At 38.6% G+C, this 14,156-nt stretch overlaps 1 protein-coding gene across 1 annotated transcript in view; it reads right to left on the bottom strand.

Annotated features, from left to right (window-relative positions):
- Window positions 1–272: 272 nt before the first annotated feature.
- The window catches only part of LOC108880234 (cilia- and flagella-associated protein 47-like), a 49,356-nt gene continuing 35,472 nt past the window's right edge, over window positions 273–14,156 (bottom strand). Inside the window, 10 exon segments of the mRNA XM_051066091.1 lie at window positions 273–968; window positions 1,253–1,421; window positions 2,372–2,536; window positions 7,205–7,379; window positions 9,229–9,413; window positions 10,376–10,523; window positions 11,261–11,344; window positions 11,470–11,626; window positions 13,388–13,492; window positions 13,931–14,042. Coding sequence (XP_050922048.1) covers window positions 777–968; window positions 1,253–1,421; window positions 2,372–2,536; window positions 7,205–7,379; window positions 9,229–9,413; window positions 10,376–10,523; window positions 11,261–11,344; window positions 11,470–11,626; window positions 13,388–13,492; window positions 13,931–14,042 — 1,492 coding nt within the window. The 3' untranslated portion in view covers window positions 273–776.

The following is a 14,156-nucleotide window of genomic DNA, read 5'->3' as shown; positions in this document are numbered from 1 at the left end:
CATGGATGCTGTGTAAGCTCTGTAAGGCTCATGTGGTTTGATTTATTAAATGGAAGATACCAAGGTTTTCAGAAAGGTGAATGAACATTTCAAGGTCGTCTTGGTTAGTGTAATATAATCTGTGGTGAGAATATCCATGGACCAGCAGTTAGAGGTAAATCTAATTTAGACCAGAGTCTTTCTACTGTCTAACAGAGGATCATAAAAGACGGGAGGAACAAAACAAGGCTGGTGACATTTTACTTGAAGTAGACTCTGAGGCATAATAGAGATATCATAACCATTACTAGTATTTATTGCTCATCATACTTCTGATACCTGCTGATGTATTGATGAGTAAAACCCAGGAAACTGCATTATAACTTATAGATTTTACTAATTAAATCCTTGGCTAAAATGAAGAAGTCAGAGAGTGTTTACCAGTGAAGAGGGATTTCAAGTCAAAAGTGTTTTTAAAATTAAGCATCATATCAGTATCACCCTGTTAAATTCCCTCCACTTGCCACAAGGTATGAAAACCCATCATTTCATTGGCAGAAAAACAGCTCATTAGAATTGGTGATGAGAAGTGACTAATGAGCCATTTTCAGGGAAAATAGGACAAATGCTGAAATCCTTCACCAACACCATCAATCTGCCTTTCCAAATAACAGTTAATTTTCTAAATATAAAGGTATCTTTTAAATTTAAAGAGACATCAAGTGAAATATTAAAATAATTAAAGAAATGAGAAAAAAACTGAAGATCTTTAGCTGTATGAGAGAGTGAGGATGTTCTTATCTGTGGACTTTGAGAGGGGACGAGTTAGTGAGGGAGGGAAGTTGAAGGTTGCAGGACCCAAAGCTCTGCTGCTGTTCGCTGGCTGAATGAAGAACAGAAGAGCTGCCACTGGTGAGCATGGTGCACAGGGGAGGGGAGTCATGAGGTGTTTTCCCTCTCACCTCGTAGGTCCACTGCATGTCTCCTGCCTGGAATTAAAGGGGTCAGCTGTTAGTCATGCAACTCTGATAACTGTAGGTTTGTATGCATGTGAATGGGTCTCTATGTAATTTTGCATACATTGGAAAGTATCTGTCACTAGAAATCCTGTTCAGCAGATTATCAACCAAAATACTAATGCTGGATTTGACCAATTTATTAATATCATTTTATGGCCAGTGATGCAGGGGTAATGTCTCTAAAAATGTCTATTAAAAACCACAAATAGAAACAACAATCAATTATATTATCAGAGAGTAAATAATTGAAGTACCTGGACAGTTAGTCTTGCTTGTTTTCTCTTGTTGGATGTGGTGGGTGTGAAGGACACAGTGATGAGGGCTCCACTGGAACCAGCAGGAGGTAAGACTCCTGAGGCTGGGGCCACTGTGAACTCACTGCTGCTGCCTGGCAGGAACACCGCTGTGAACGGCTCTGGTCTCCTGGAACCAAAACCTCAAATTACCACCTGCTTACTTGCTAAAACAGAAGTATGACTGGATGAATAAATGATGTATACATATGCGGCAACACAGAGCCATTATTAGCTGGTTCTCCATAGCAACCAGGAACCTTTTGAAGAACTCCTTTACCTCTGTTTTTACAACTGGAACCAGAGATTTTGCTTAGTTACAAAACTTCCTAATATCAAAAAAGTTCCTTCTCTGGGGCTGGTACCCAGTGGTCAGACAACAACAACACTGTCGCCATTTTTAATGCATCTTCCTTGAACTGCTACTGTTAAATGCATTTTGTCCTGAGGAACTAACAGCTAAATTTAGTTGACCTACCACAGCTCCTAGTGCTTTTGATAGAAGTATCATGTTCTAATGCCCCAGGAAAGACTGGGGCATTTAACTTGTAATATTCAAATGATCACACATCATTGAGCATCTACTGATAAATACTGTGACAACAGAGTGACATAACATGAAGAGAAAAGGACAATTAAACTGTTAATCACAATTATGTGTCTGACAGTTCATCATCAACTAAAATTTCTTGATGGTGACAGGCCTATTCACACAGTGAACAAACACTGGGTGCCTCTAGTGTCAATATTAGGATAATGGGTGGACACTTTTTTTAGAATGTTTAATGATGTTACAAAGTTATGTTGATCTCCTGACTTGATGAAGAGAGCGTGTGTGTGCAGGAGGTGCAAGAGAGAGAGAAATTTGATAATTTCATGGTGGTTTTGTACTGAAGGAGGAATAAATTACCTATAAAACACTTGGAAACAGAAGTGGAGGTTTCAGTCTCATTTTCCACTTCTGCACTTCTTCCTTTGCATTCATTGATTACATGTATTCAAATACTGCACTACAGTAAATACAAAGGAGAACATGTTGACTCTATGTTATTATTTCTTTGTGCAAAAAAAACAACACACCTAGTTGTGCTGGTCAGGCGGAAACCTACAGCTGAAGTCTTGCCCAACTCAGTTGCTTCAATGAGGATGACATCGTCCACTTGAGGCTCTGTGGCAATGAGAGTCATGGGAAACTCCCAGATCCTGCCGGACACACACTGCACTGCTAGGACCACTGAGTGCCTGCTTACACACACATTAACACATACATTTTACTGTTTCACAGGGCAAATCCTTAGTTTAATATGAGTCTATTGGCTTCTGCTGAGCACTGTTATAAATTATTGGTCTGGAGACATCTTCTACTCTAAGACACCAACAAGCAACTGGTACAGACTGGACTGCTTATATTTGTATGTCTGTTTGTATGTATATCATTTTTACAAAATTTATTACTGAGTGAGTAATTAATACAACTATTTAAACACAAATTCTGTGTTGATGGCAGTGAGACAGAGTTGCCAACCACTTTGGCAGGGAAACATGAGTCTGCAGTCTGCCATATAAGTGGCAGTGTGAGGCTGTACTTGAGCTAAATTCTCACATCAGCATGCCAACATACTTATAATGATAATGATGAACATTCTGATGCATAATAGTGATAATGTTTACCAAGTTCACCATATTGGTCAAGCGTGTTAGCGACATTTGCTAATTAATACAAAACACGAACTACAGATGAGGCTGATGGGAATATCAGAGCAGATCATTGGCCTGAGAATTCACAGTGTTAAATACGTTCTCTTCTGAATACTCTATCTGCAGGCACCACCCCTAAACCACGTCTCTCACACAGACAATCTGCGCCTGTGTGCCATGTGTGTTAAAGTGCAACTCTGCAGAATGTCTGGACCTGAGTCTCCAGTCATTGTCTGGAGTTCATATGTGAAGATGGTGTTGGATTCATCCTCTGGGGACCACAAAAATTTCATGGTAATCTATTTAATCGTAGTTGAGACATTTTTGTCTGGACCAAAGTGGTGGACTGATTAACAAATATATCAATTACAGATATGTGTGTGCCCTATGTGTGATGAAGGGCCAGATGTATGCAGCCAGTACAGCACAGCAGCTGATTAACTTTATTCAGAGATGAGGAACTAATCAGTGAAATGAGCTACCATAGGCTATGACTGAAATAAAACCCTGTATACGACTGGTCCTCCGTGATACACAGATGAATACCTCTGATTTAGAGTCTGCTCTCCACCCGTCTGTTTTCTTCAAATCATTCTTCCACTTTAATCTATCTTGAAAAGTGTAATTTGAGCATTCCTATTTATCTAAAAAAATATGATTCACTAAACCGGTCTTTAATATTCCCGCTTTCAGCTGATGATACTTGGTGTCCTCATCTCACTACCCACAGTAGAGAAAGAAGGTGGATAATGGAAGAGCCTATTAGAGGCACCACACCCCCCGTCATTTCCTCGTGGAGAAGTCATTAGCTCTTGGAGGTATTGATTCTACCAGGGCACGCCTCATTAATGGACTCCACAGATGAAGACGGAGGCTGATAAATGAATGTGCTCTTCATTCAGAAGGATGCTACATGCAATGTACAGTAAAGAGGGCAACAGAGAATAGGTAAATTGTAACTTACTACAGTGAGATCACATGGTATATTTCCATTACATATAAGCTATAATGGATATTTTGTGCAAGAGATAACTACAGTATTCATCTCAAGCAAGACAGATGGATGTAACAATGTCATTTAAAAGTACCTAGTGAAATAATTGACCTCTAGGAACGCTATGAGGCTGTTTTTTGAGTGGGACCTCATTTTTCCCATTGACTGAGTCCTCATTTTTTTTGTGATGCATTACACAGTTCTACCATTCACACTATTTCAGTGATCTAGGGGTAGTGGTAATGTGCCAAGAAAGGCTGGGCAGAAGAAGACAGCTCACAGGATGTAAACAATCCAGGATTTAAAATTTAAAACTTTAAAAACCAAATCAGCTTTGCAAATGTTTTATAAAAAAAAGAGTGTAAAGTACATTTTGGTGAGTACCGAATGTAAACGTAACTTTTTTTGTTTCCTTCTAGCAACAGAGCACCAAACTGTAGCCAGTGTCTGGAGGCTGATTAGAACTATTCAATTTAAGCGAGAAAGATTTTAGATCACTGACACAGTACAAACAAAAATCGTCTTGACATGAGCAACAGGTCTTTCTCATTATCAAATATTTTAAAGCCATATTAACAGATTTGGATCAAATTAAATAAGTGAGTATTTCAGATGATCACGTTAGTATAAATAAACTTGCCTTGCCTTACACAGAGAATGCTGACAAATTTATTTTCAACTGTAAAGTGTTTAACTCAATACATGTATTTGTTACAATAACCAAATTGCAGGGATCCTTCCCAAAAATGTTTGTTTTACATGTGTTTTAGAGTTGCCCAAACCATAGTGTTCTAGAACAAGATTAGGGAAAAGTTTGGTCTTTTTTTGTGTCTCTAAAGACTCTAAAGACACAATAAAATTAGCAATCACCACTTAAATTGATTAAAAGTGGCCAGCAAAACAGCAAAACAAGACAGCCTTAGGCACTGGACAGAAAATTCATCTCACAACCCTCAAGAATGGATTAATACTAAAGCAGAAACAGCTCCTTTCAAACATCTTATGTATAAGATAAATGATAAAATGGATGATTTTACTGAATCATAGGAACCATGTTCATCTTCACTATAGCTGGAATAGGGAAAGCTGAGGGGGGAAAAGGGGAAGAGAGAAAATAACACTTGTTCTATTAATCAGCAATGCACCTCAGACAAATGTAGCCCTGGGGTTTTGAATGGTGAAATTGGTTCTCTGGGATGGAAGGGTTTAAAGATTTGGGAGGCATGGGTGGTGTGTTAATAACACATCAATGATTGCAAGTTTTTTTTTTCTTTTAGTACATTGTCAGCTTATGTTTGTTTCCTTTGACTGATGAAGTATATGTTATAATAACATGTACATGCTTGTTTTAACATGGTCTTTCCTCATTATATGGTTAGTGATGTGTCTATTTTCTTTTTATTATTATTTGTATTATATTTTTCTACTAAATGAAGATGAACAGGGGATGGCATATAATTATTATTTTTGTAACTGCAGAAATGGGCCTGAATTTGGCAACTCCTGACAACTGTTTAAAAATTATTATTTTGTCCTTTCTTGTTTCTTGTACCTTGGCTAGGGAGTGTTCTTTATTTCACACAGTTCACAAGCAAAGAATGACAAGAAGACATTAGGTTGTGAATCATATTATTCCTATTTACTCACTTGCTGTATATAAAGCATCGCATAAGCATAATTTCATCCCCACAGTTGGAGTGAATGAAAATCGAAAATACAGGGAAGGAGTGCTGATCCAGGTATTACTGCAGCTGTATGAGATTGTACGACTTTTGTTTCAGGGATTTTAACTGATTGAAATTTTTTGTGCATGAAAATAATGTGTTTTTTATTTGATTATAATACTCATCTCTCTGTGAGGTACTTTAAATGTGCTCTATAAATTCAAGTTGTTATTACAGTACTCCTAATAAGGTGAACATGGTATTTAATCCTTTTTTCAACCCTAAGAAGCAGGAGTCAAAATATGCTTTCAAAAATCATGTGTGACCTGATTATAAAGGAATGAGGAGAATCCTTGGTGTTTTAATAATAAAAAAGCAGCAAATGTGTTTTTAGGTCACATCAAAGTTAATGTACTGTCTAACGTGGCAAGTATTGTTAAAGCGGAGGCAGTTATTGAGTTGGCCTCCCCTTTACCTCTGAGAGAGCGCAGCAACCTATGGCTACAAACATTAAGACTCAGCACATGTAGACAGTTTGGAATAAATGAATGCAGGGGCCACACCCACCTGAGAGAGAGAGAGAAGGAGAGAAGATGGGAGAAGGAGTGAGGGAGAGGGAGAAGAGACTGTAGGGGGAGAAAGACAAGAGATAAATGAATGCAGTGTTTACTCCAAAGCTTGATGCAAGTGTGTTATCTGTGCTTTACACCAGCAGAGACAGAGCAACAAACAGATTGTGTTTGTATGCCTTCCTTGCTGTTGTGTATCTCTTTCATCCTGGTGTATGTGTGTGTGTGTGTGTGCATGTGAGAGAGAGGAGGCAGAAAGAGAGAGAGAGAGTGCTAGTATTGTATATGCTTGTTTGTTTTTCTGTCTTATTATTAGCATCCTTTTGTTTTTTCCCCTCACAGAGAATGTGTGCATATTTGTTTCTCTGAGTGTGTACAATTTTGTTTCTTTCGTGTGTGTGCTTTTAACTTCTGAGGTGTTTGTGTGCTTTTCACAGTCTGTATAATATTCTCACAGTGTGTGTATTCAGTTCTTCCTCATAATGAATGTCTGTGTATGTCTACAGCTCTCTTTGTCTCAGAATATGAAACCATCTGAGTGTGTTTGGTTTTTTGGCTTTTATGTGGTGTGTGTGTGTGTGACAGTGGTTTTTCTGTCAAAATATGCCTGTTTGCTTCCTTTTTTTAAAAAATGTGTTTTTGTGTGTAGAATTCTTTTTCTAGAATATTCTTGTACACAGCATTTGTTTGCTTAACTGGTAAAACACTAACTTGAAGAGAATAAGAGAAGCTACTGAATCTCAAGATCAATTCTTCACAATAATGTAAAGAGAGGAAGTCATTTATATTTTAAATATGTATGAGTGTGTATTTCATTTCCCTGCATACCTGTCTCTGGTGTCTTCTAATGTTTTCTTTGTAGACTCTTGAGTTAAGGGTTAGAATTAGGTTTAAGTAAGGGGTAGGGATAGGGGGCTAGGAAAAGCATCACGTCAATGACGGAAGCCCACAAAAATAGGTGTACAATGTGTGTGTGTTGTACAGTTACCTGCATGGTCTGTGCGGACTGAAGACTAAATTAAGGCTGAGCGTTACGTTGCCAGTCTCAGGGTCCCTCCTCGCTGCCCCGATGGAGGCAGAAAGCCAGTCCCCCAGCTCAGAGTGCTCTGCTTCGCTGTTTGAATGCACCTTGCAGAGGAAGTCTTCCACTGTCACCTGGGAAGCTGTCCAGAAGTAAAGAGGAGGGAGGAATCAGGATGAGAAGGTGCTTAAGGTTGAAATGAACACCACAAAAAGATCTAACTGATCTAACTTTTATTAACAGGACACTCCAGTTTGTTGTTACAGATACTGATGCACTGATCCAATTTGTAAGATTGGTATCACCTTTCTTGTCAGTTGCTTAAACAAACTTTAAGCAAAAAAAATGTAGGTTGGTTTGGTTTGGATGGAAATAGGATAAAAGATGGCGACACAGACAGGTGATAGGTGAAGGGGTTAGACAAAGAACTGCAGAGGCATGTAAAACCTTTTACCTCAACCGGGCAGCAAGTGCAGCACTGACATTCAGGCTTTCAACTGCATAGAGAATTCTGAGGCAGCCGCCCCCATCAAATTTCATGCCACCTACAACACTTGACAAAACTCTGACAGGTGCCCTCATGGAAACAAGAATTGCACTCTGTGGGTTTCTTTCATTTGTAACTGAAATTGCGGCTTTATGCCAGTGTGATGGCGCTGTATCGTAATCAGTACAGTGCACTGGGAAAAGCACTGCCAAAACTGCCAAAGAGGAGGAAAAAGATTTCCACAAGAAATTACCTCCACAGAGCATCTGTTATTTCTTGGCTCTTCAAACAGGTGAAAACTGTCCTTAAATAAACTAAAGGTTTACTAAATAAACATTACATCCCATCAGTGTCATGCTTTAATCTTTGCAGATATGGTTTGTAGAATTAGCGATTACTTTACAAGAATCGTGAGGACAGGTGAAAGAGTGCACACGATTATTACAGTCAGTAAAAAAGTAATAAATCATGTTACTGACAATATGATGTAAAGTGTCAGGTTGGAAAACAGTGCACAGCCACGCTAACTGTAGTCTGAGTGAAATGGAGTCAGCCCACAAGACTGATAAAGAGGATGTTTACTTCATTTTAATGTTACTTTTTAAAAGTATGTGTATATATTTAATGTCCTATTCAACATCAAATTAAGCACAACATAAAAGCTATTGTGTTAATTTACACATTTAACAAAGTTAATCAAATTAAAAACAGCATAAACTATTGTTTTCATTTACAGTTCTCAGGGGTCCTCCTGTATTGAAGTTGAAAATAAGTATAACTTCAAAGCCTTTGCTTGCATTTCACAACTAGCAAAATGTATTCCTGTTACAGGGTGGCTGAAGCCATTGTTTTCATCGACCTCAAGCAGTACATTTCAGCGTTCCATTTTTCATTTTATCAAACTTCCTCATGCACTTCTTGAATCATATAATTATTAGAACTCCTAAAATACTTTGCTTGTAAAAAGTGTTTGCTTGAGCCAGTACACATGCATGCGTGTGCACATGATCAGGATGGTACCACCTCTGGCTTATATTGAGCCAGGAAAAGCTCTTTGTCAGGCTTTTATTTGCACACAACACCAGTAATCCTTCTACTGGAACAGTGTGTTTTATATGCATTAGAAAGGTTGGATGAGATGGTGTGTCAGCCCACTGGTCAGGATATGGTAAAAATGTTACTGGGGCTGTGTTACAACATTGTGATACATATCCAGCTGGTTAATACAAACTTTAAACTCACTTCAACTCAAAGTAGATTCTATTAGGTAAAACCTCTATTGGATAAAAACATCACAACTGGTGTTCATCAAACTAACTTTAGCTTAAAGTCTGTCTGATAAGTAGTGCAGTTTTTTCCCCCATACTTCAGTAACTGATGTGCCTGACTAGAGTGTTTTCTCAACTATTTCAACTTCTATCTATCTATGAAAAAATCTGAATCTGTTTTCTTTTACAAGTGAACTTGGACTACAAAAGAGTAAAAATCACCAACTGGCACACACCCTCCAGTCCTTTCTGGCCTTGATTCTGCTCCACACATTCACTGAGCAGTACATCCACCTTCTTTTCCAGCTGGCAGCCTGCTTCACACTGGACCACGCCAAGTGGTGAGTTCTCAACAGGCACTTCCATGGGAATCCCATGGAGAGGGTAAATCCAGCAGATGGATGACAATTCCTGCTCCGACCTGAAATATTGGTGCAGAGTATTTTTTACACTACAATATTTGGGATTAGCAATGAACCTGAACTTGATTTGAAAATATATCAAAATCTAAAACCAGTCCTGCAGCTTTGGCTCCTAGATTATTGATTATTTATTATTGTATTGATGACACAATTCATCAATACAACTATTCAATTAGATTAGTCACAATCTAATTGAATAGTTACAGCAATTATAATTAAGTATACTTTATTCCAGTATTTTACACAGTGCTTTGGCCTCATTTCTCTTTTTGAAGTAACTAGCAGTTATGTTGCTGCTCATCAGGGTAATGTTATGTAAAATAAGGTGATACTGGATTGATTCAGTGATGTGTATGTTCAATAAGAAGCATTGACTCATTTGCTGTTGTATCTATATTATTGCATTTTGTATGCAATTGCATTTTAGGTTTAAAGATATTAATGTAGTGAGTCAGTCTGGCTTCTTTCAAATTCAAAGTCGTGTTGTGAAACCTGAGCCAAAGCCACTGGACAATCCTGTAATAATAATGAATTATGCTGCCTATGCCAGCATGAGTTTCCTCCAGGTGTTGCAAGCTTTGAAAGAGAGTGTGAATGTGTTTGTCAGTGTGTTAGCTCTGTGACAGATGACCTGTCCTGGGTGTACCTATCCTTCCAGCCAATACACAATATGTGTGACCAGGATGGTATGTGTGTGCTTTGTACTGTTGCCACTGCATTGTCATCCTCTCATAAGGTACAAACACCATGTATGAATAGAATGCCTTTGACACCATGCTGGCACTTTCAACACTTCTCTGCTATGAGCTGATTTAACTGTTCCTCCTTTTGCTTATGCAGAAACCTGCCTGGATGTAGGTATAACAGAAGCCAATGAGCTTTACTGAATGTCTAGAAACTGAACCCTATCAGGTATCAGGTATCACCTCTTATGCTGTTAATAAGATGCATGAATACACACCTCATGTTGTCTGTATTGAAGTTACTGTTACTGACTGAGCTGCTGAGGGGCTTCAGAGTAATGCAGAGCCAGGCCTGTTGTAACTCCATAGTGTCAGGTGCAAACACCACAGGCACATCAAAACTGGTTCCTTTACTGATGTGTATACCTGCAGCAAAGATGGAGAACAGACAAACAATCATATATATCTTTTAGCTTTATGCCACAGTAGCCAAATGAAAAATTTCAATCTAGAAACCAAGTCATATTGAAATGATTGTAATAATTCTCATGTAGACACGAGAGTCATTGAACAATTTTGATGCCGATTTCACACGAACTAAAGCTTCAAAACAAACTTAGACCCATATAAAAAGTTTTTGTAAAATGTAGTCTCGGGTTGACTTATTTAGGAGCTGATGGAGACAAAAAACATTCTTACTGCCACTTAGTGAAGGAGGACATTTATCACGGCTGCTTTTGAATCTTAGCCATACTGAACATCTGCTGAATATTTTTTATCTGTTCTCTTAGCTGAGGGTTCTTTGTCTTAAAGTTTCTTTTTTAAGATCCTTAAGAAACCTCATTTTTAATACTACATATGGTTGGCATTTTTTCCAAGAAGTCTGCCATTACAACTGTTTTTCCTCTCTACACAAAAGCTGTATTAAATTAGATCTAATGCAAACATCCTACTGCTGCTTCTTCACATGATGGCATAATGGAAAAATGCAGGTTACTGACCAACTTTATAGGGACAATATGAGTTTTTTTGGCTGCACGGTTTGATTTTGCATCAAAGAAATAATTTTCAGAACAGTTTTTGGAATTACATGTGTTTCCTCATGAAAATTGTTCACTGAACATTTTTATTGTGTTACAGAGTTGTAAAATCAGTTACCACACCTTCAGTTTGGCTCAGAGAGATAGAGAAGACCTCCTTGTCTGTATTGACTGGATGGCTCTCAGGGACACCACTTGGATCCTCATCTGATACATAAAGAAATACCAAGTACACACAGTATTATGAACATGTTTGAGTGTGTCACATGCATGTAACAAGAACAAATGAGTGACAAAACGCCTGTTGGAGAAAGACAGGAAGTGCCTGTGACCTGTCAGTGTGATACTGAGCGTGGCTGGGAGCTCCATGGGGTTTGTGAAGGGAATGGTGATGGAGGCGTTGGAGCCAATCATGGATGAGATGCTAAGGGGCTCCTCGCTCTCTGGATTAAGGCCACGCCCACTCAACAACACACACCATTCCTGCAACTAAAGAATGACAGAGACAGATTAACACAAATACAAGTGGCCAGAGGGAGAGCAATGAAGTAAAAAATGAGAACGCACGATGGGAATACAGAGGAGAGAAGACAAAGAGAGACAGTAGAATGCATTCTGTTTTCATTACAACCATAAATCACATTTTTATATTCATACCATTATAGAAAATATTCTACAAATGTGCTTAGTATGTTTCTGCTGAGCTTGAGACTCCCCTAATCTTAATTGTAGGGCCTGCAAATGAATAATGAATTTTAATGAATAAAATACACAATAATGAACAAAAAAGTTCAACCTTGCTGGTATAAGTCCTTATTTTCTGTCTTTAGCTATCAAAGCAATAGTTTAACATTTTATATGCTAATTAGCTTTTTTGAACATTAGGAGTTTGAAGAGAAGTACTGTATAAAGGCAGTCTCATGTCTGTTTAATACAAGCCACAGTCAGAAGATGGTTAGACAGCAATATTTCTATATTTGCAGTATTACAGTATTGGACAGGATCAGATTGAAAAATTGCAGGGAGTAATGGAACATGAGGCAGCAGCCACACAGAGCTCTAGATGCAGAGCTGCAGGCAAGAGGCTGCAAAACTCCAAGTTCTCAGCAAGGTAACCAACTCCTTTCATTGGGCCTTGCTGTTTGCTGCTGTTTGCAGACTCATGCTGTGTGCAGCGACTCAAGTATGACCACACCAGTGTCATTGACATTTTGGAAAACATGCTGTCTTGCTAAGAGTTAAATGAGTGGACTGTCTCTCATGTCTGCCTGTTAAATATGAAGTTAAGAGCCAGCAATGGGAGATTATCTTAGCATAAAAACTAGGGACAGGAGGAAATTGCTAAATCTGAAGGTAAAAAATATACAGTACCTACTAGCGTCCCCAGAGTGAGGTTGCCAGGCAACGAGCAAAAAGTCAAAGAAGTCTGTTACAACCCACATAAAACTACTGTGTGTCATTTTTTCAGTTTGTATGTTGTTGTTTGTATTGCTAAAACAAATGAGACAACTTGTTAATGTTAGAGGTGCTAATATGTGGTTTTTGTCCCCCAAAGAACGATGCTGCTTCTACTCTTTATGCTGTAATAACTGTATCTACTGACTGTAGCTTAATATTTAATGGACATACTTTCAGAGTGTTGTGACTGTTGAGCTGTAACTCTCTGTGCTGACACTGGGAAGTTTCCTCTCAGCGAGTACTTGTCTCCTCTGTCTTTCTATCTGACATTGATACCAAAACAACTTTGCTAACTCAACCAACCCTGCTTTACTATTTTGGGATGTGGACTGCCTGTTCCTACAAGGCTGCCATATGACTGGTAATAGCTTTGTATCTGGGATGTGATTGGGATGACATTGTTGCTAGCAATGTAACTTACTGATAGTATATCAAAGTTTATAGTTTTCTTGTCAAGGAAATATATCTGTCATTGTTAAACTTTTACATCACTCCGCTCTTGTGAACATCCTCTTGTGTATAAAATAAAATGTACAATCTGAGCCAATAAGACATTTTATGGAGTGATCTGATTGCTTCAGGCCTAACATGGATGATTGGGAGAGATAAGGCAGTAGATAAAATGAGAGCACCTGCTTCAACCAATTTAAGAGGAAAAAGAAGTGAATTATCCCTGTGCCTACTGTATGTGTATGTGCCCTTGTGTGTGTGTGTGTGAGAGTGTGTATGAAGGCATGGTGACTTATGTCATCCAATTTCTGTGTATGTATGTGTTTGTGTGTGTCTTTACACCTGAGGGCATGTGAAAGTGATCTTTGCAGTGTGGTTTCTCTCTCCAATGGATGACGGATGAAAACAGACACCGAGATGAGTGGAGGAGTGAGGCTCCACGATAAACTGGACCACACACACACACACAAACAAAGGACAAAGAACAGCTGTCATGGGGACAGTAAGGAGGGATAAACACACTCATGCTCACGGAGATGAAAACCTCTAAATCACAGGGCTAAGCAACGCGTAGCCTTCGATCCAGATATACAAGTCTTTTCTTCCCAACTGACAACAGTGACTCTCTTCTATTGATTGTTTACTGTGTGCAAAAAGGCAGCAACTGTCTTAGTATACTGCACAGATCTTTTAAAAGATGAAAAGCAAATACAATCAAAGGTTAATTAACTACAACAAACATCAAACATAATGGTGAATTAATTTCCACAGGGGCAAGTGCAGGGTAACTAACAAGAGAAGTTTTATTCTGAAACTGTGGAATCAAATACAGAGCTAATAAACTAAGAATGAGGCACAGAAGTGAGTGTGAGTGTGAGTACTAACAGTACTTCCTGAATCCATTTCCAGTGTGTAGTTTCTGGGGTTGCTATTGGCTACAACCAGCTCCAGAGTCTCAGCTGTTGGGTTAACCAGGGGAATGGTCTGTCTGGTCTGTCTGATACACACACATACACACACACACAAACTAGAACCAACACTTATGACATTTCTTAGTCTTTTTTTAATATCACTTTCTCTCCAGCAAATACGATTTAAGCAGGCTACCTTC

Source organism: Lates calcarifer, linkage group LG7_2 (genome assembly GCF_001640805.2).
Source record: "Lates calcarifer isolate ASB-BC8 linkage group LG7_2, TLL_Latcal_v3, whole genome shotgun sequence".
Taxonomy (NCBI): Eukaryota; Metazoa; Chordata; class Actinopteri; family Centropomidae; genus Lates; species Lates calcarifer.
The sequence above is the reverse complement of the archived record's forward strand: the minus strand, read 5'-3'. Positions and strand labels throughout refer to the sequence as shown.